This window comes from Physcomitrium patens, chromosome 26 (genome assembly GCF_059467195.1).
Source record: "Physcomitrium patens ecotype Gransden chromosome 26, ASM5946719v1, whole genome shotgun sequence".
In the NCBI taxonomy this organism is placed as follows: domain Eukaryota; kingdom Viridiplantae; phylum Streptophyta; class Bryopsida; order Funariales; family Funariaceae; genus Physcomitrium; species Physcomitrium patens.
The window spans coordinates 8,930,606-8,951,589 of record NC_143435.1 but is presented as its reverse complement, the minus strand read 5'-3'; the positions used below and the strand labels follow the sequence as shown (position 1 = coordinate 8,951,589).

Sequence of the window (20,984 nt, the reverse complement as noted above, 5' to 3'; positions counted from 1 at the left end):
GCACATGTCCTTCTATCAGAGCAATGGCCCCAAGTTATTACAATTGCTCCTTCCATCTCTTGGATTCCTCAAAGATTCCTATTCATAATTACAATGAGTTAGCATAATTTGGATCACTCACACATGTTTCTCTCTTTAGAACAAGAGAAAAGAAAAGGAAAAACAATAAAATATTTAAGAGAAAAAAGTAATAATTGACAAATCAATTATTTCACAAAAGGGAAATATATTGGGGGAGGGGGGTTGCTATCACAAATTGTGTTCAGGATTTAGGGATTCAGACAAAATTTACAAAAAATCATGAAACAAACATATAAAAATAATATTAAAGACTAAAAAAATAAACAAAAAATAGTAAACTAAAATCCAGCGTTTCATGATACCGAATATTTTGCACACATTGATGTAAATGCGTAGATAATAAGTTGACAATAAGTTGGCACAGTTCATCAGGAATATTGATCGAATAATTGAAGAACGTATGGATGAAAAAGGATGAATAATAGGATGAATATATGGATGGATGTGAACATGGAGGAATAATAGGATGAAGCCAAAGGTGGATGTAGATAAGGATGAACGTATGGATGACTTATAGGATGGAGACATGGATGGATGAAAATGAAGAAAAGGCGGGGGTAGGGGAGGGGGCTTGGCAGCGGCGGGACTGGGACGTCGGAGTCGCGGAGATCGCCGTCGGAGCTTGAAGCAGCATTGCAGTGTCTGCATTAGACGAAGAAGACGACGACGAAGAAGAATAGAAAGCAGCAGCAGTAGAAGCAGGAGGAGGAGCAGGAGCAGGAGGAGCGGCGGGGGCCACGCCGGAGTCATCGTGCTTTCATAGAGGCCGAGCGAGAGAAAGAGAGAGCGCGCAACTCCAGGCCCACACGGAAGAACTCGGTCAACACCAGGGACGCTTTCTTCACGACCACACTCCCCCCTTGATCATTATCTGATGCATCTTCTTCGCTGATCCGCATCTTTTATTTTTTTCGGAATTACATATATATTTATATTATATATATATATATATATATATGAGAATTTTGTCGTTTCACTCGAGGGGGAAGGAAGGGAGTAACGAGAGACTGTAGTGGCTTTCCCTTTGCCGGATTGGCGTGGATGACTTACGCAAGCAGGTGCTCAAGGTGTTGATTCCAACTCCATAATCGCCGGCGTCGTCGTCGTCGTCGTCGTTGTCGTCATCATTGTCGTCGTGTAGTAGTACGGGGCGTGGGCATGCCATCGCACACGTAGAAAGTTTCGGGACCGCTTTGAGTTGCATCATCGGTTACTTGGTCTTCCTTGTGCCGCCCTCGTTGCCCCATTTCTTGCCTGCCTTGCCTTGGCTGCTTACTATTTCCTCCTGTAAATTCTTCTGGATCTCCGTCACCGCGCTTGAGGCGACCTCTCCAGCTTGACTCGTGTCTAGCAGCCGACCTTTTTGAACATTTCTATTCTGGTTATTTTAACCTTGAGAAGTTGCCTAAGCGTAGCTTCAATTGACGGAACAGTGGAGTTTAATTTTTTTTCTTTTAATTGGGTCAATTTCGATATTGGAAGGTAGGATACTTTGCTGGTCTCCTAAGTTTATCCGTCGCTGTCGCTGGTCACGACGCATGAATGACCTCCCAGAGCTCATGACAAGCCTCGTGATGAGCTCCTCCAAGTCTTGCTGCTTCTGCTCTCGCTGCATTGTCGCGTAGGCGCCACCGCGGCACCAGTAGTGTGGCTCCTTAAAGAATAGGATTTCTGTGTTTGCCCAGTGGACGTGCGAGTTGTGTGGCGGGATCTGTGAGGAGAAAGGATTCAGTGTAACTGAGAAGTATTTCATGCTTAAACCGTGACCAAGCCGTCCCTCCCAGCGCCTTTTCGAGGAAGAAAGATTATCTCAATTGATCTGCTGGTTCACTTCGTCTTTGTTTTGGCCAGACAACTGCATTGTCGTGCCAGTGTTTAGCCTTCCGCAGTCCTGATTTCGGGCATTTTCCTTGAATGGTCATTTCAGAGGATAGGTGTGTCACCAAGACTTGAGATTCTCAGAGTTTAAGCAATGGACACCACAGTAATACAATCGAAGACAACAGCGCAATTCTTCTTCCTCATGATCACCGTCGGGCCAATGCTATCGTAGAGGACGTCTAGGTTACCTTGCTATTGCCTCCAATTGCGTTGCGAATATGCAATTACTCACAGCGTAATTGCGACTTCTTAAGACGCAGTATCGCTTTACGATTTTGAAACGTAGTCAACAAAGTCGGGAAACAAAGGAAACAGATTTGCGCATTATCTTCTGTAGAGTCTGCAGAGTTGTTCGCCTGCAATCGCTTGGAGACTCAGATTGACTTGTCGTTACGAACTGCGGCCGATAGCCTTGTCCGACTGTTACTACACTGTCCGTATTAAATACCGAGCGTGGTTGTTGGTGACGACGTAAAGCTGGCGATCAAGGCAGCACAACTGGAGTCTCCCAGTCTCCTCAAGTCGAAGAAGACGACGAGCATGGTGAGTAATCTTTTGTACAAACCACTGAGCATTATGCACACTACGCTGTTCTTTCATGTACACAAATTTGTTACTCAAATTTCGAAATTTTGTACGTTGCCTTTATGACTAGCTCCTACCACCATTGCAAAAGTGCCCAACATTTCGAGATTTGAGCAAATTTTGCCTGACATTTGGGAATTTTTTTCCTGGTCGTTTGAATAAGCGCAATGTGCTAACAAGAAATAAAGGCACAAAATTCATCGAAGCTGATGACGTGAGAGGACAATTCTACATATCTCCTCACTTAAGGAACCCTAATGAACATGCCTGACTAACATAAGCGTCATTCTTAGTTACAAGGGAGACCTCAAATCGGGATAGTTTCTCTTATGAACTCGAAATGTAGGCAGCATATTTCATGGAGAAGAAGATTGTCGAAACTAAGGAAGTCAAAGGCCAAATGAGATATATGCGTGCTGTATGAGATACCTGCAGATCCTGTCTTTGTCTTGTTTACTGTCTGTTTACTAAGACTGCGGCCTAATCTAAAATAACCAAATTGTATCTGCCAAAAAATCTGTTAAATCTGAGAAAGATGCAAAATCTCGTCAATTCAATTATGACTATACACTCATGCAACTTACGCTGTTGACCTCCTTTCTGCTACTCTTGGTGTCTGCTTGAGCGTGTCGGCTTATGAATTTTAGAGCAAGGGATTCTTGAAGTTTTTAAGGCACGGATACGTATCATTCTGCGCTAAAGAGTGCACTAGAGTTCGTGTGTACATCATTTATAATGGGACTCTAACTTTAAACTCTCTCTTAATAATGTAGGGAGGACCGGTGGTGGCGGAGGAGGACACCACACTTGTTGAGGGGCCAGTGTGGTTGAAACCGCTGCTGAAAGCCGATTTCTTTGCTACTTGTCCACTGCATGGAGTTTCTGCCAAGAGCGAGCGCAACCTATTTTGCTTCAAGTGCATGGGTGATGGCATTTGTGCCTCTTGTGCAGTAGATCACAAAGACCACCACGTTGTACAGGTACGAAGAATTCAATGCTTGGGCCGATTGCTAAGCAAGCGCTCCTTTTGTTGCCGGGGTATATGCCCACAGCTTTTGTTCATTCGTTTTCTTCGTTTCGTTGAATCAAGGAAAGGGAAAACTCAAATGTACGTTTTCAAGCACATTCTTAGGCGCAAATAAGATTTTTTTTTGAGCTTTACAGCAGTGGGGCATTCATTCCCGAGCTACACACTGACGACTTACACAAGCGCTTAGTATTTAAAAATGCTCAAATGGTAGTCATTTTCTTCTTGTGAAACGGAAGTGTTCTATGTCAATTAGACCATTTCGTTTGAGATTGAGACCGTTTGTCCAGTCCAATCATAGTATGTTTTGCTGAATGGAACTCAAAAGGGTGATATAGTACTGAAACCTTGGTTCTGGCGCTCTCTCTTGTATGGCAATGCTGCAGATTCGACGGTCGTCTTACCATGATGTCATTAGAGTTTCCGAAATCCAGAAGCTGTTAGACCTCTCCACGGTCCAGACCTACATTATCAACAGTGCCCGTGTGGTATTCTTGAATGAGCGTCCTCAGCCACGACCGGCTAAAGGCGTGACTAATACGTGCGAGACGTGTGAGCGGAGCCTTCTTGACACATTTCGCTTTTGTTCCCTGGGATGTAAAGTGAGTAATTTATTCAACCATTCCCTATAACTATATTTCCTTTTCCTCCAGGTAATCCACAAGTATATTGATCTGAGTGATCAGGTCAAAGGATACAGTAAGCTAAGCTTCAGAAACAGGCTCTACACTCTTCACTCAGAGTACGTCCAAGAGAGTACAAGTAGCTACATCTGGTCCTTACTCTGCATTGTATGTTCTCACGACGAAGCGAGGAATGTAGATGCTTCATGTCAAGGATTCGATCCAAAAACTGTTCCATCGTCTGTTCACTTGAATTCAGATGTTTCCGTTTCAGATTAGTCAACGTTTACGTAAACTCTGATGTGATTCTAACCGTCGCCAGAGTTTTCTGTTTTTGTCAGCTTGCGGGAATTAAAAGGCACAAGGACCTCTCTTTCAGTCTACAACCAAAACCTCAAGGTACAGTTAGCACGAACTCTCGCGTACTGTCAGACTCAGAAGACTCTTCCACTCAAAAGAAGGCTCCACGGTCAAGGAAAGTTTCACAGCTACGAAGCTCTCCCCTGTCTCACACAAGCTTCGAGGGCTCAGAGACAGAGCATGAAACAACCGAAGATACGACTTTCAACAAGCGACGAGTATGGCTCCGCATTGATGCGGGGCCGTCCTCACCAGGAGCGAGTTCGGAGCGTTTCAATCGAGCCACAAGTTCGTTGCCTGTTCTCGTGGTCGACATGTCACCTAGGACACCGCCTCGTTCGAACATCCATCGGATTGCCAAACGACGGAAGGGCATACCTCACAGGGCACCTCTTCGGGCTTGAAACTTACCTGTTCAACATGTGAACATAGGGTACGGGATTGTATCATGTCGCTTTCTCTTGGTCTAAGTTCTGTCATCAAAGCATCATTGTGACCGTGGACAACGGAAAAAGAAGCCAAAGGAACAGATTCATCAGCAACTGAATTTTTGGTAGCAATCGCACCGTTGTTAGCGAGCCACGACTCAGGTACTTGGCCCACACTGGGCCTCTCAAAAGTGCTGCACCTGTGTAGTGAGGTGCTCCACCTCAGCAAGGAAACACAAACAGTAAGCTTCAGTGCAGTGCCTGCAAACCTTAAGTGTATATATTAGCTCAAAGGTTAGCACTGTTTTTACCGTATGTTATTATAATGTATACTGTACATGTACTGAGCCTGAAAGAGCGCAGATGCCATATCTACTGGCGTTATCCCGGCAATGTACTTTGAGCAACGTACTTTGAGCTGAGCGGTGGTGTCATGCTTCAGGAAAGTGCATCCAACCACTTTGCTTGGTACTGTAAAACAGGGGAGAAGCCTTGCTGAGAAGACAATTGTATTCTACACAGGAGTTGGACGGGCAAAGTGTCAGCGTACAACTCTTTTCATGTACCATAGCTACACCCTTTCTCTCTGCATAATTTTCTGCTACCTTTGGGAAAGCTTGTATAAGTATTATACCACTCAACAGTACAACACAATTGTTGAGTCCACTACACAATAAATGCTCTTTTGGGTCTCTGCACGTCATCGACTTTCTAATGTTTCATATTTTATATTTTATGTGTTTACTTTCTCTGTTGGTTTCTGTAAACTCTCATTGTAGTTGTTAGTTGTACTTCGTAATTTTGAAAGCCAAGTCGGATGTGGAAGTGGATGAAGAAGGATAGGTGAACATCAAATAAATAATAAAAATTTAGTGAGAAATAGATGTGGCCTTCAAATTTGTTTGAAAAATATACAGTACTTCACCACATCCTTCAACCTTCTATTCAAGAAGTACAATACAAACCTGCTTCCAACAAACACAAATTACTTTATCAAACAAATTCAAAAACACTTTGAGATAGAAATTAGATTCTGTTTTATATAATAATGCATGGTGATAAGTAAAAAGCCCCACGCCTTTGATGCTCACAACATTTTAACACCTTGCCCTTTACATCCTTTCTATCATCTTTATTACGAAAAAGTTAAAATAATTTTTTAAAATTAAAACATTTGCTTTATACCCATACATGCGTGTATGATTAATACTAGCCAACAATTTATTGGACAGAGAAATGGTCAAGTTAGTTGAACATATTCATTATTATATAATTATATTTGTAGTTAAATACTTCACAACTAAACATGATCTTTGCCTTCCAGTGTCCATGTCATCAAATTGTTAGAACAGCATATCTAGTGTATATAATTGGTTAAAAATTATAAACGTAAAGCCAATTTTTGTATGGTGGGAATAATTTTTGTTTAGGATTGCAATTAGCATGTTTAAAATTAGAGATATCTTGTTAGAATTTCCAAGATAATGTAATGGTACTATTTTTTTGAGTGCCCAAATGTATTATAGTACTTACTCACCTAACATATCTAATTTCTTTCTTAAAAAAGGGAGATAAATATGTGTATATATATATATATACACACACACATTGAATTTCTGATCCTAACAAGTTTTCATAGTGTCATCAGATGTACATGATTTTTATAAAAACATCATGCATTTATTTTCACATCAACATTCATGAAATATTAAAATTGTAATAAGACATTTTTAAAAAATAAATATAAATAAAAACTGAATGATGTAAAGATATATGTTTTATTAAATTCATGAAGTTTTTAATTTTAATTTTAATGTTATTGATATTCCATGAGTAATAGAATTATATTTTATTGTTCAAGTTTAGGAGAAAAAAATTAGCATGTGAAAGTTTTCTTTTCAAACTTAGTTAAGACAAATGTTAATCCATAATCCCAATAAATCACCTTAATCTTATGTTATTTTTGTTGCTTCTTTAGAAATTCTTTAATGTTCTTTCACGTCAGTTTTCTTCATTTTCATAGTATAGGTATCAAATAGGTCCACGAGCATGTTTTGGTTTTTGTGTTTAACAATATAGATGTGTTTATTGGATGAAGTTTCATATTTGAACATTTTTAATACCATGGAAATTAATCCATAACCTACATTTGGAAAAAAAAATTGTGTTTTAAATGTATTTTATTTTATTATATATATATATATATATATATATATATATATAGAGTAATTTGATTTGTCCTTTGAAATGATAGACTTAATAAATAAATTAGTCCATTATTATTAGAGTAAAATTAAACTCAAACTTTATCAGTTTTTAGTCATGAAAGTCCAAATGAAAATTTGCTGTTTTTTTAATAATTTAATTTAATTTAAAATATTTCAAAAAAAGTTAATTTCATTCCAAGAACAAATTTTTCCCAATTTCATTAAATGAATAAGGAAACATAAATTTATATGATTAAATGAAAAAAAAATATATTTTAAAAATTTAAATCAAATCATTAGTATATATTAAAAACACACTTACATTTTCGAACTTACATGTAAATTAGTTTTCATCAAAAAATATATATTTTAATTAATTTACTAATCTTAAATATGTGATTATAAACATTAGCTAATTACTTGTCTACTTTGGGAAGGAAGAATCAAAAGACAACCAAACATAGCCCTCACACTCTTTGTCACACTACTCTGCAAAGTTTTTATTTACAGCTTTCAGAAGTTACAATATATTCAAATTTATGCTTCTCTATGAAAAATAGCACTAAATTTAAGAGCACAACATGAATGGGAGATGTGAGAAATTGATACTTTTCAAACGCATTGATTTTTCAAGTACCTATTAACTTAAAAAAATTCTCATATTTATGTTGTAATTGTGAATATATCACCAGTCTCCAATGCGTTCCAATTTCCTCCGGTTGCCCCCACACCACCCGCTATTGCAGCGACGGGTTGCAGCCGATGAGTGCACCGGCATAAGCAGTCGATAGTCTAGCACGAGACGCCTATCCCCGCCCTGCCTCGTCGGATTAGGACTTCAGCACCTTGACTATGGCGATGGCACTGGCTATGGCGATGCTTTGAATTCTGCCCACAGCCCTTGCTGTGCACAATCTCCCTGCTTTCTCCTCGCTCCGACCTTTGATTCTGCCCAATTGCCTCGTCTTCGTGCATCAGGGTCTGAATCAGTGGCCATCTCCCGGTGGACTTGCGCAAGAATTAGTGTTTCTCTTTCATTCTGTAGCTCTCCCGAAGTTCAATCCCACGACATGTTTGTCTTGGGTTTTGGAGGCGCGGGGTCTAAATTTATACGTTGATGAGAATAGTCCAGCGCGTTTTGGGTATTTGTTAAGAAGGTCTTATCAGTGAGGATTTTGCAGTGGAAGGGGGGGATGGAGGCATCATCCACTCAGTGAGTGATTTGAGACGAAGGTGTGCTGTGAAGAGTGTGTGTACATTTGGAGATTTTATAATGCTTCGGTGAAAGGTTCAGGAGTGTACAAATAGGAGGACTGAAATTCGGCCAGCGTCCCCATCAGTCTGGTTTCGATTGTTGGTCGAGGAGCGACTCTTGCGTCGACGAAATTGAAGCAAGTTTTGTATTCGAAGGGCAGAGTTAGGGTTGCGTACGCTGATGTTGGAGCTGAGCGGTAAAAATGAGTCGAGAAGCCACAGATGCTAGTTCTTCAGGGACTGGCTCACCAGAGGAGACTAAAATTTCACAAACCATCAGGAGTTGTAGAGGATGTTTGTATTACTCTAGTGTTATGCGTGAACGTGGCCAAAATCCGATCTGCTTGGGCTTGAGCCGGAGCAGCGAACCGCAAGTGTATTCGGTTCATAATGAACTAGACAGCGAACTTGTTAGAAACTTCCGCGATTCCACTTATTTCAAGTACGTTTGCACTGGCTATAGCGCTCACAGGGAAGTGAGCTCCAATCAATCGATGCAGCCGATTGAAAGCCCAGCTGAGCTCCCCTATTGCGTTGGTCTTGAGTTTCTTATCGACAGAAAGCCAACAAGGCAAGTCACTCCTGCCGAGACTGCCCCGTTAACTAGGTCCTCGACTTATGAGCCTCCGGTACGTTGTTCACATGTCATTGTGCAGTCGATCTGCGGTCTGTGAAGCACAATTTAGGGTTTGTGGTGCAGTTTGAGAAGCTAGATGCTGAGATTTTTCGTTCGTTACACCTTGCATGCAAAATTGGTGTCATTGGCGTCAAGTACATTCCTGATTTGTACTAATGTGATTAAGAGGGTTCCGCCACTATTGAATTCATGAGTTTCCAGCAGCGATAACATTGACATGAATAGCCAATTCAACTGTCGTACTGCTTGAGCGATAACTTTAGAAAAACCACCGCTTTCTAGATTGTTGATTACCAGGCGGTGCCTCTGCGCATCTTTGTTGTTGAAGTGTTGGGCACGAAAATCACAAGGTGTTTAGTATGATTCAGTAGTGCTCAAAAGTGAAGATGATATTGATGACCAGTTCTTGTCATTCAAAATATTGCAGGAACGACCGCATAAAGAGGACAGCTCGAATATAATGCCGAGGCCATCGTCATCAATAGGAAGTATGGATGTAGGAGGGTTGTCTGCCAATGAATTTGCAACCAGGCTCTTTCGGACGTCCAGACTAGTGGCATCTGCTGTCGTGAACAATGTAGGGAGAGTTGCAAACAATGTCAGAAGCACAATAGATAAAATCTTCACGTCGGACCAAGGTCGCCCAAAACCTTGACGGTCCTCCAAGTGGCGATAAGTAGACTCTTATGCTCCACAGCCGACTTTTACATGAAGAGTCAATTGCATCTCACGGATCATTCAAACCCAAGAGGTGTGTAGGCAAACGCATTCTCCTCCATGCCAAGTATTCTTCACACGTGGTTATCTAGACATGATGCCAAGTTCTTAATTCCTCGCTGCAAGTTCGATTGCCAATTTTTTATGACTTGGAATGGATGTTCAGAGAAATATGATGCCTGGCGATTTTATATGCTGGTGGGGAACCGTGCAATGGCTCTCCTTGAGTCCTCTTTCCAATTCGTATCCTTACTTCAGATCTATTTGTTCGAAGGTTGGAAAAATCTAGTGGATAAGTAAGGTCAAGTGGTAGAATATGAGATGAGTAGGATGGGGTTCTATTCCCTCGCTAGCTGGAATCCACCTACATGTTCCATCTCCGGAGTTTCTTCCTAGCCCTGTAGGTGAGCAAACAGTCGGATCGATGTTGGGTCATAGAAACTGCTGCGACAATATTAAGTAACGAACCATCCTCTGATTGTTATCATTTACTTGTGAACACACCCTTCGTAACTTGTTTGAATGGGAATGCCGTTGACGATGTGGATTGCCGTGTGTTGTATTTCTACTGTAAGCAAAGCTTGCCCCTTGTTCACATTCTATATTTACATTTTTATGAGTTACAAACTTGTGTTGTAAGTTTTAGAACTTATCACAGAAAATTAGAGGGCTGCCAATACGTTCCCGTAAGTACAAAGAGGCCAGCCTCTTCCTTCAAAATTCCAGCACAGATATGCAAAATTTGGTTTAACCCTGCATTCTCTGTTGATACGTTGTAATCTCTTTGAGGCCGCATGATGTTTCAACTCAAATGCCAGCTCTGCCCTCGTTCTCCCTGATGACATCAGAAAAAAGAATGATCCAAAAAGTGGTGACATCCCATCACTTATCTGGACGATTGAATGAAGCCAAGATTCCTGGGCCCACAACGAAGTCACTGGACGACGAAGACGTAATGAAAGAAATTGAATGTCCGAATTGAAAGCATGAACAGTACAGTAAGGAGCCACAACGAAAAGGTGGAGTAGAGAGACACAAGGAAGAAGAAACAGGAAACGGAAAGATAAAATGGTGGAGACGAAGAAGAGGTGACGGACTAGTTAAACTTTTGGTTTTTTTTATTATTTTATTTTTTCCAAATCGAAGGACTGCAGTTCTCTTGCATGCAACGAGCAACTGAGCTCGCACGGGCAGACGAGACCGCGACGGAGCTCAGAGGTGACGAGTTCGCTGGGAATAGGATCGACGAGACTGTTGGTGGAGGTGGATGACCGTCCTTGTTGCCGTGCGCGCTTCAATTCGGAGGGTAATGCGTCGCCGACATTGATGCCGAGGCTCCCAGGACATGCGGCATTCAAAACCATGCGGAGCTGAGGGGTGTTGTTGAAATTAGGGTTGCATGTGTGGGAGAGGGAGGGAGGGAGGGAGAGCGACGGGGAAGAAGAGCAAACCATGGAGGAGATGGCGAGTTGCCTGGGATCGTGGCGATCATGCTGCGCGAAAGTTGCGGCGGATAGGTGGAATCTATGGAGCTGAGGAGGTTAGGGAGGGGAAAGTTTGCGAGAATGGTATGAGTTTTATGGTATGCGGAATGCGGTGGTGTCGGAAGACGTTGTGGAGATCAAGGGGCGCGCCAGGAGAGGAGCTTAGCTTTCTAGCTGGTCTGCGCAATGGCTCAGGGGACGTCGCTGTTGGCCGCTTGCGGAGGCGAAACCGTGAAGCTATTCGACGTCTCTATCGAGACAGGGGATCCTTGCACGTTTCAGTATGTTCCTTCTCCGGGGTATCAAGTTAATTGCGCGCGATGGAACCATACCAGTAAGTGTAACGCGATTCTCGCTCTTTCTCGCGGAGTGCTAGGAATCTTAGTTTGGGCGTAGACCAAGGAACTCAAGTCTCGATGCAGATTAGTAGTTCAGTTTTCCGATGAACCAGGTCAGTGAATAGCTTAAATTTAATGTAGGCGGAGAACCTCCCCTAGGAATGAGTTCTTCAAGTCAGGAAGGCGCCTCAGATTCTATTTTTTTTAAGCTTGTTGCTTGAAGTGTACAGATATGCACATGAATTTCATTTTTCGAGACATCGTTCTTTCACGCTTTACTCAGCGCCGGTAGACGTGGTTTACACTTACAGAGGTTTCGATGTTTTTGCAAGAAGGATTCAAGCTATTGAATAAGCATAACTTTGCATTCGGCCTTTTTTTTTTTTTTTTTTTTTTTTTTTGTACAGTCTCGTTGTTTACTCTCGTACTAAAACATGCAATGAGGAGCTTAGGGCACGCTGGACTTTGCAGTTTCAGTATTCATGGAAAAGGATAGCCCTTTTAGCGTTTAATTAATAGTTCCATTGCACAATTAAGTTGAAGTATTGCTTTCTCGACGATATCTTGGAACAGAATTGGTAGGGCATTAAGTTACAGTCAATTCATGAAAGTGTTTGAAAAAATTACACTATTCAATAGTCGAGATGGTGCCAGAAATTCGTTCAGTGCAGATGGACGCCGATCAAGAATTTACAGTTACTGTCTCAGGAGTTAACGTTCTTGTTGTAAATCAAGTATGACGGGTTCTTATCCTGTAGAGCGCATATTTTATAATGATATACCAAACTTGGACTTCTTCACATGATGTGGTATTGAAAATGAAAGTAGTGCACACGAAGTGAGATACTTCGTGGAATTGTTTGTTAGTTGATGGAACTCTTACAAAGTCGTTGGATTATGTTGGACTCGCCACTTTTACAGACTGCATTATAGTGTGCTTTACACCATAGCGTATTTCATCGTTCAGACCGGAGCTCTGAACGATGACTTGCTGTCGTTATGGCAATGGAGGTATTGATTCAATGTATGCTACAAATATTCTGAGCATCTCTTCTGCAGATTTGGTGGTTGCAAGTGCTGGCGAAGACTGCAAAATCTCGCTATGGAGGAAGAATGGTCAAGTAATAGGAGTTGTGCCACAACCTGGAGGAGAAGCCGATGACAATATCGATGTGAGTGATCAAATGAACGTTCCTTCGTGTTCTATTTCAGAAATAGCACATGTTTAAAGAAAACTGAACAGAGGAATTGATACTCGATGTCTCTCAAATCTTTTATTCGGCATGGGAGTACCCTTGCATCATAAGGTGAAGTGGTTTGCTGGGTCTGTCTTATTAATCTGATAATTGTATGGACATCAACCCTTGGAACTAATTGCTTTTCTTTATTTGCAGGAGTCCATTTTGGGAATTTGTTTTAGCAATAAAGGTTCTCGGTATCTTGGCTCAGGTGGAACTGGAAAGGTTGTCCGTGTATGGGATCTGCAAAGAAGGAGATGCATCAAGTGGTTGTGGGGCCACACTGATACTATCACCAGTGTTATGTACAACTGTAAGGATGAACAGTTGGGTTCTATCAGCGTGAAGGGTGACTTGATTATCCACAACCTTGCATCGGGAGCCAAGATAGCAGAGCTCAAAGATCCCCACAATCAGGTGTGAACAAATTCTAGTTGTACTTGATGTTTTTGTATGTGTTTTCCGAGATTATCTTAATGACATCATGTTGTTTTTATTGGAGCAGGTGCTTCGAGTTATGGAGTACTCTCGATTGAGTAGGCATCTGCTGCTAACCGCTGGTGATGACGGGACTGTTCATTTGTGGGACACCACTGGACGTTGTCCTAAGGCAGGTCAATCCTTGTTTGTTTCTATTAACTCTTTTATTCGAAATCGAGGTTCGAGAACTTTTCACTGGCATGGATTCTGTCGCATTAAACCTAGTATTGTAGACATATGTGTATTCGTACTGGTGTTTAACTGAATAAAGAGAAGGTGTTTAACACAACTATTTTGATCGCTGCAGGTATCCTGGCTGAAGCAGCATTCGGCACCTACCACCGGGCTCTGCTTCTCACCAACGTCTGACAAGGTCTGATTTTGTGACTTAGCATGGGATCTTACGTATCCAACTCAAGTCGCAAATTTGGTTGTGAAATAAGTAGAGGCTTAGGTTTTCTGTTCATTTCTAGTGGACATAAGTGAAGCATCACAGGTTACGTAGCATGCAATGTTTATGTGTAACATTTTCTAATCCTTCATGCAACATGTATCGTCAGATGATTGTGAGCGGTGGACTGGACAAGAAGTTGTATACATATGATCCTGGTGTAAAGAAGCCTGTTTACTGTATACCATATGAGGCTCCCTTTGCATCTCTGGCTTTTAGGGACGATGGCAACACCCTCGCAGCTGGTTCCAATAGTGGCCGGGTTGTATTTTATGATGTTCGTGGTCGGCCCCAGCCTTTCACAATCCTTCGGGCCTATGGTGCTTCTGAGGTGAGAAGAGATAATATCTTGGTGCGAACACGAAATTAGATCTAGTTTACACTTTTGAGAAGAGATTTGGGTGCTTTTCTTGAGATGCAGCAAACGTATTTCGTTGAGGCTTAGAGGTAGTGGTGGATGCACCGTTTGTATTGTGAGCTTGAATTGTATTATGCATATTATCTTATTGCCTACATATTGTGATTTCTTTATTATTTTGCGATATCCACTGCGCATAAGTTGTGCCTATATTGTCTGTTCTCTCAGTTGCTACAACCTACCGTCACCTTTCAAAAACAATTCTTCTTTTTTGCTGCTAATTATATACCTTCTTCCTAAGCAGGCAGTAACAAGCTTGAGTTGGCAGCGGTCTAATCCAATAACTGTCAAAGATACCAAATCTGCAGAGTCTGCTCTTTTAGGTAATAGCAATGAAGAATCAGTGATTATGCCTGATCCTCTACCAGCTGGCACAAGGGGGCGGACAACGACCGCTGCTCCACCTACTAAAACTAGCAATCGCACAAGCTCATTTTTAAACCAGGAACCTCCTTCAGCTGCTGGTGGGTCTTCAGGATCTCCAAGGCCAAAATCAGCAGGAGGAGACGTGACACCTTACTCTTCGTTGCGTCCATGGGGGAATGGCCCAATTTCTAGACTTCAAACTCCTCGAATAAATTCCTTCAACACTGGGAAAGATGATATGGAAGTGTTTTCGCCTCTTGTTGATGTACAACCCATTACACCATCAGTTACAGGTTATTGGGATGGAGGCGGTGGTGGTGATGAGTCAAGCAGGGATATGGCAACTCCTGGGGGTGACAATAGGAGGGCAAATCGGGGAATCCTCCCGGTTCGCCGGTTTCCTAGTATGGAAGATGTGAAAGAGGATGTACGGGAGTCACGAGATTCAAGCATTTCACGCAGATCTTCTCTAGGAAGTCGACAGGTGCATTGCATTGCCATCGTATCCCTGTAGACCCATTTTTTTAGAACTAAAAGCAGCCTCGATGGAACTGACACCAAAATTCACCTTTAAAATTCTTCTTAGTATGCTAGTTCTGCGTCTTTCCTTTATCTTCAGGAAAGTTTTTCTTGTATCGAAGAATATTTGGTTTTGTTTGGTATGTGGTGCTCTGGGAAGCTATTCTTTGTATGGTGTTACTCATACTTCCTTGTTCTTATGGGACATTGTTTTTGGGTATTTAATGTTGACAGGGCCTTCTCCCTTTTCCTGTTTTCTTGCATAGATTTTAGGTGTACTTACTATGTTTGTTTGGCAGGATGACTTGCATGGAAGATCGTCTCTAGGGTCTCCTGTCGCAACGACTCCTCCTCCAGGAGTATCCAGTAACTCGGATCGGTCTCCATCAGTGACACCTCCTGAAGCGTGGGGTGGCGAGCCTTTAGAAAGGGGCGGGTTAAGGCAACCCACTATGTCCCGGTTTGTTTATCATCACGAATCCTTTATGGTGAATTGCATGCTTGTACTTGGTTGTTTAGGATAACCATTCTTGTTTTTAGGATGTTTCTGGACTTAGTTTTAGTAGAATGCAATGATCTTGTTTCTTGTTTTCGGCAACGTGTGCTATTTAAACCAAGTAACATGATTAAAGTGCATTACTTGACGGGCTTCATGTGGTAATTCTTTCCTGTTTTCTTGTCATATTTACACCTCTCTGGTTCTTTATGAGTTTTGTATAGGTAGGGAATTTTTTTCTTTTGCACGATTATGCTCACAAGATATCGTCATATTCAGTTTCTGCTTTGGCAATTGTGTGATGTGTTGGTTGTGCTTGTTGCAGATTCGCTTCTACAACAGGGCTTCCATCATCCCGATTTGATTCACTGGCTGCTTCTGCAGATAACAAACGTTTGTCTTCTACCAAGAGTGATATCCCGTTGCTTAGAACTTTAGATCAAGAATCGTCTTCACCTCTAACTAACGGTATGACGCATCAGCCAGCGAGCGGTTTTGAAGCAGAAACCATAGCTTCAAACAGAAAACCGTTGTCTAATGAGGCACGGGACACGAGCTCAAACTTTTCACGATCTCCTCCTGGATCTATTCCCGGATCTGCTGGGGATGCAGGATCACCAGGTAAGCCAAGGAAATCAGGGTTGGAGAGACGAGAGGAGGGGGGTGGGGTTTCTGGAAGTTCTGATGGAAAGAAAGAGCGTGAAAATATATTGGCGTTAAGAGCAGCTGCTTTCGCTTTACCTGGGGCTATTCCACCCACATCAAACGTACGTTTTATTTATTTATTTATTTATTTTATTTTTGCTAACGTAGTTTTTTTTATGATATTTATTTATAATGTGGAATAAACGTTCTTGGTTTAGTCCACTTTGAGTGCACAGTTTTTTAATCTTTTTTTAAAATTTTCACTATATCCTCAATCTTACGCTTGGTACAAATATTTTCTGTTTTGGATAGGGCCATACTCAAGGAAGTACGCAAAGAGCTCAATCGTCAGTTGAGCAGCAACAACAGCAGCAAGGGGCAGGAGCCACTGGTTTCGCCCTGCAACTGGTGCAGAGAGGTCTAGAAGAAAGCCTCGGAGCAGTTCAACGTGCAATTCACGAAGAGGTTCAAAGTTTGCATTTAGAGTTGCTTCGACAGTTTCATATTCAGCAGGTAACGTGTTGCTATATCCAGTTTGAGGCGTTTCTTTACATCTTTCTGAGTAACAAGTTAAAGTCAAATGTTCAGTTTTGCCTCCGCTTCAATGACGGCCCTCTCCGTAAAGACAATCATTCTGGTGTTGTGACAACGAGGGACATTCTTCTAATGCGTTTAGGCAAGATATTTTATTGCTGCAGATGGAAATGAGTAGCATGATGGAATCATTTCTAGCAAGGCAGGCGGAATTAGTGGAGGAGATCAAGGCCCTTCGTAGAGAGAACCAACAGCTGCGAGATCTTTACTAATGGTAGTTAATTAATGAGCTAATTATCTAGCGAGCTTTGGGTTTGAGAAAGTTTCCGGTATGCCTAAACCACATGTAACCCTTACGGTACAAATGTATAGAAGGAGAGGCATCGCCATTGTATTCATTATATTCCTGTTAGCGTAGCTTGCTCAAAAGAGTTGAGATTTAGGTTTTCTTGGATGTGTACGAATTTCATGAGATTATATCAAGATGTTGAATTTAGAAAGAGTGGACACTTTAACGTGGACTACATTTGGTGATGGAGAAAACACATTTTGGAGCGGTCCTGGATCTCTGGATTATTCAATCATGTTTAATTTTAAAGCGCCACATGATCTCCTTAAGGGTCAGGGAGTAGCTTGTAACATGAAACGTGCATTGGAGGATTGATTTGATATTCATAGATGTCGAAGTATTTTCATGCTTCAAGTGTGTGTTTGGCTGCCATAAAAGTATTGGAGCCACACTAGCGTTGCGACTGTCGGGATTTTCTTACTGGAGTAATGGAGGCGGTGTCATGTTTCTTTGTAACATTTCTTCTGCTCAATTTCTAATCACGATTGTACGCAATTCAAATCTGACATGGTGATGCGTCTTTTTGATCTCAAGTGTGGTAACCTGCAGTTACAAGACTTCCATTTTTATCACGTGGATTGGCAGTGGCACTTGAAGTCGCTTCTAAAGACATGGATAAATTGATCCAGCAGGCTAAGATTGATTGAGCTTCAATGGAACCAAAACCTTATGGTAATGCTATGCCGAAACGAAACTACGGTCCATCTTTGTGAGTTCGCAGAATGGCACAGATTTCATCACTTGCGGCAGCTCCCCCAATACGTAAAACGATTTCACGTTTTCTGAGTTTCATACAACACCCCTCAATGGTTTTCCGCACTTCATACAACAGACAACGCAAGAGGATAATCCGATCGTATTTCCTTTTGGTAGTATTTGTTTTTGAAATGGGTATTTTTTCCCATCGCGCATGTCACATCATGTAATTTCACAGGATGGTTGGGGGTGGGCAGTTGAGCCATAGCGTTTGCAGGGAGTGCTCGGAACTGGAATATAGAGCTGCTGGGTATACTGTGCTCTGGTGTGGGTGGTGATATGATCTGGCACGGTACTGAGACATTCATCTTCTGATACTGTGATTGCTGCAGTGTCGCTTGTGTCCTTGTTTTGCTCCCTTCGCAGCTTCTTCCGTAAGCTTACGAGTCGGGATGGATGAGAAATGCGCAACCAGAAAGGATATGTAATTAAATTAATGCCCGTCCACAATTGGCGGTCACTCTGCAGACACCCGCAACCCAAGTTTGTGCGCAGTCGGGGAAACCAACCCGAAACCAACCCCAGTCAGAACCGTAGGCGGGTATTATGATACCTATTGTGATACCACTACACCAGCTGCGCCTCAGGAAGGAACCCATTCATCAGCCATCACACAAGACTGCATTCCCTTCGTGTAACCATGTGCGAATTTCTCACACACCGTCCTTGTACATGTCGCTGCAAATGTACTGATCAAAAAATGTATTGATCAAAAACAATTCAACCCCAGCTTCGCATTCTCGCTCCCCGCGACGGGATCCACCGAATGCACAACCTCAGCAATGTTCTGAGGCTTCTCCTTGATTTTCCACCCCTCACCTCACCAGTAGGCTCCAACCAAATGTGCTTTACACATGTGCTTTATTTTCTAGGATCGTATCTCTTGCCATTGAAAGCAACTCACATGACTCCAATGAAAGAAAATAACTAAACAAGTCAAGTAATCCACAAAAACAAATCACAATGCAACAAAAGTCTCCAATAAAGAAAATAACTAGACAAGTCAAGTAATCTGCAAAAACAAACCACAATGTAACAAAAGTTTCCAAAAGCTCAGAGAGAATACAACAACATTAGAAAATAAACATTGCTTTTTACTCAAACATTACATTCAAAGATACAAAAGTTTCTTTTTTTTTTTGGAAGGAGAGTCTCTCAACTATATATAAATAAAAATTGAAGATCTTGCATGCTTTGAATGGAAGTTGATGTTTACAAATGCAATGCAATCTAATTAATTATGATTATAAAAGCATAAGGGGGTAAAGTTCTTTTATCAATGCAACAAATATATTTATATAACAAATAAGGATACAAAAGAACTTAAACCAAATAAAACCTTAAAAAGATATCTATCTATCTATCTATCTATATACGTATATACATAAATAAAATAAAAAAGTAGATTTTATTTCTTATATTGGTATATATACAATATCTATATTATATAAATAAATTGAAGCAAATAGAAATAAACAAAATTAAATATATTCATAATTGGAAGATAATATCTTTGTTAATATACTTTGAGGTAGTTGTTTAGATAAAAATTCCATCTTTAGACTTATATATATATGCTACATGATTATTAAAACATGTCCTACAAGTTCCATACTTTTAGGAACATATCTTGTTAGCAACCTATAACTTGATACTTAGGCCATAAGTCTTATGGTTTCTAAAAAGCTTCTATAAGACCTTCTTGGTAGCTAGTATATATGAAAGTAAGATTAAGACCATCTTCAATCATATGATTGGTTTTAAAGTTTTAATAAGATATATATTTATTTTATTTTAGAAATGAAGACTAATTATAAGATATGCATTTTAAATTTTTTAAAAAACTTGTATTTATTTTAAAAATAATTTAATTATTTAAAAGATACTTTTATTTTAATTAGTAATTATAAATAATAAAAAGAAATTGAAATGTTTGATGTTAATATGTATCTTAAGTTTTTATTATGCAAATCAAACTATATATTTGGAAGGATTTATTTTTAATATTACATATTTTTTAAATAAATAATAGTATTTATTAGAAGTCTTTTTAAGATAATCATATCTTTTATTATAAAAATATTAATGATTTTGAAAAAAATAATTATTTTTATAAGAAACATTACTGATTTATCATAAGAATCACAAGCAATAATCAATTATATTACATGATATTATATGAATTACTAATTAAACAAAGTTTGAAAAAAATGATATTAATTCTTCTATTTCAAAGCAAGAAGAGAAAAAAGATAGATGGAAGTATCATGAAGCTACTTGAGTTGAAATGTGCCATATCCAATTATTTAATTAAAAATATTTTAAATTATAAAATTTCAGAAGCCTTATCTATTAAAAATCTTAGAATTTTTATCTTAAAAAGAAGAAAGCAGAGTTCCTTGGGTCTATCTACCTTTGTGTCTTTGAATTGGATTGTAGAATTTTTTATGCTTTTTTAATTTTGCAACTAGGTATTTGAATCTAACAAGATTTGCAAGATTATAGGAAGTATTGATCTTGATTTGTTTAGTAGGAAAGAGATATGTCTTTGTACTTATGAGGTCTTGAAAGCCATATTATTAAGGTGGAGGCATTCTTGTGTGGTAGTTATAGAGTTGTGTGTTGGAAGACCATTGATTTTTAGAATAATCATGATCTCAAAAAGGATTTCTTTCATAAGATTTCTTATAATTTGATCATTGTCCTTTGTATCACCTAATTTTTGTATGATGGTGATTAAGGTGGGCTTGTATAAGAGCCAATTGGTGTTTAATCCAAGGAAGTATTTGTGGTTATTTGTTGCACTTGATTTGTTGATGTTAATATGTTTAATTATTTAATATTGTGAATCTGGATGTCAAGGATAAGAACTCAAAGAAGATATGTAAATAAGTAAAAAATAAATCAAAGAGAGATGACAAATTAGAATTAAAAAATTAAATATATTTAATAAGAAATTGAAATGACTATTGTTAAAGGCTAGAATATTAGAGACTCTTGAAACTACACTAGAAGCAAGAAAAAAATTAATAAGATTGAAGAAGGCTTCTTTCTTGCCTCTATATATAATATTTAACTAAAAATTATATGACAACATTTTTTAGGATCTC

The 20,984-nt window shown here is 40.0% G+C and overlaps 3 protein-coding genes across 7 annotated transcripts; all 3 read left to right on the top strand.

Annotated features, from left to right (window-relative positions):
- The first annotated feature begins 772 nt into the window (after positions 1-772).
- On the top strand, positions 773-5,677 carry LOC112278131 (protein RGF1 INDUCIBLE TRANSCRIPTION FACTOR 1). 3 transcript variants are annotated; one of them, XR_016501205.1, is made up of 5 exons: positions 1,653-2,505; positions 3,321-3,527; positions 3,961-4,176; positions 4,539-5,227; positions 5,468-5,677. XR_016501205.1 is itself a non-coding variant. In XM_024511243.3 (4 exons), exons 1-4 carry the CDS (start codon positions 2,503-2,505, stop codon positions 4,959-4,961), a joined length of 849 nt encoding a protein of 282 aa, XP_024367011.1. In that variant the 5' UTR covers positions 773-2,502; the 3' UTR covers positions 4,962-5,677. The 3 variants fall into 3 exon arrangements, 1 of the variants encoding a protein (XP_024367011.1); XR_016501204.1 differs by having other exon boundaries at positions 5,349-5,677; XM_024511243.3 differs by having other exon boundaries at positions 773-2,505; positions 4,539-5,677.
- Positions 5,678-8,002: 2,325 nt separating this feature from the next.
- LOC112277938 (uncharacterized) lies at positions 8,003-10,301 on the top strand. 2 transcript variants are annotated; one of them, XR_016501161.1, is made up of 3 exons: positions 8,003-9,075; positions 9,511-9,834; positions 9,967-10,301. XR_016501161.1 is itself a non-coding variant. In XM_024510815.3 (2 exons), exons 1-2 carry the CDS (start codon positions 8,650-8,652, stop codon positions 9,736-9,738), a joined length of 654 nt encoding a protein of 217 aa, XP_024366583.1. In that variant the 5' UTR covers positions 8,069-8,649; the 3' UTR covers positions 9,739-10,301. The 2 variants fall into 2 exon arrangements, 1 of the variants encoding a protein (XP_024366583.1); XM_024510815.3 differs by having other exon boundaries at positions 8,069-9,075; positions 9,511-10,301.
- Positions 10,302-11,124: 823 nt separating this feature from the next.
- On the top strand, positions 11,125-17,387 carry LOC112277937 (protein NEDD1). 2 transcript variants are annotated; one of them, XR_016501160.1, is made up of 11 exons: positions 11,125-11,618; positions 12,682-12,794; positions 13,017-13,277; positions 13,366-13,470; positions 13,648-13,713; positions 13,901-14,122; positions 14,454-15,059; positions 15,394-15,554; positions 15,916-16,211; positions 16,548-16,748; positions 16,934-17,387. XR_016501160.1 is itself a non-coding variant. In XM_024510813.3 (11 exons), exons 1-11 carry the CDS (start codon positions 11,471-11,473, stop codon positions 17,039-17,041), a joined length of 2,433 nt encoding a protein of 810 aa, XP_024366581.1. In that variant the 5' UTR covers positions 11,125-11,470; the 3' UTR covers positions 17,042-17,387. The 2 variants fall into 2 exon arrangements, 1 of the variants encoding a protein (XP_024366581.1); XM_024510813.3 differs by having other exon boundaries at positions 15,916-16,357.
- The last annotated feature ends 3,597 nt before the right edge of the window (positions 17,388-20,984 follow it).

What these genes read in the sequence shown, in the direction of transcription:
- LOC112278131 (XM_024511243.3), top strand. An exon ending in AAGACCACCACGTTGTACAG is followed by an intron (nt 3,528 to 3,960) that starts GTACGAAGAATT and finishes GCAATGCTGCAG; the next exon opens with ATTCGACGGTCGTCTTACCA. An exon ending in TTTGTTCCCTGGGATGTAAA is followed by an intron (nt 4,177 to 4,538) that starts GTGAGTAATTTA and finishes TGTTTTTGTCAG; the next exon opens with CTTGCGGGAATTAAAAGGCA.
- LOC112277938 (XM_024510815.3), top strand. Translation starts at nt 8,650, where the DNA reads ATGAGTCGAGAAGCCACAGATGCTAGTTCTTCAGGGACTGGCTCACCA. An exon ending in CCTCGACTTATGAGCCTCCG is followed by an intron (nt 9,076 to 9,510) that starts GTACGTTGTTCA and finishes AAAATATTGCAG; the next exon opens with GAACGACCGCATAAAGAGGA.
- LOC112277937 (XM_024510813.3), top strand. Translation starts at nt 11,471, where the DNA reads ATGGCTCAGGGGACGTCGCTGTTGGCCGCTTGCGGAGGCGAAACCGTG. An exon ending in AAGCCGATGACAATATCGAT is followed by an intron (nt 12,795 to 13,016) that starts GTGAGTGATCAA and finishes CTTTATTTGCAG; the next exon opens with GAGTCCATTTTGGGAATTTG. An exon ending in TCAAAGATCCCCACAATCAG is followed by an intron (nt 13,278 to 13,365) that starts GTGTGAACAAAT and finishes TTATTGGAGCAG; the next exon opens with GTGCTTCGAGTTATGGAGTA.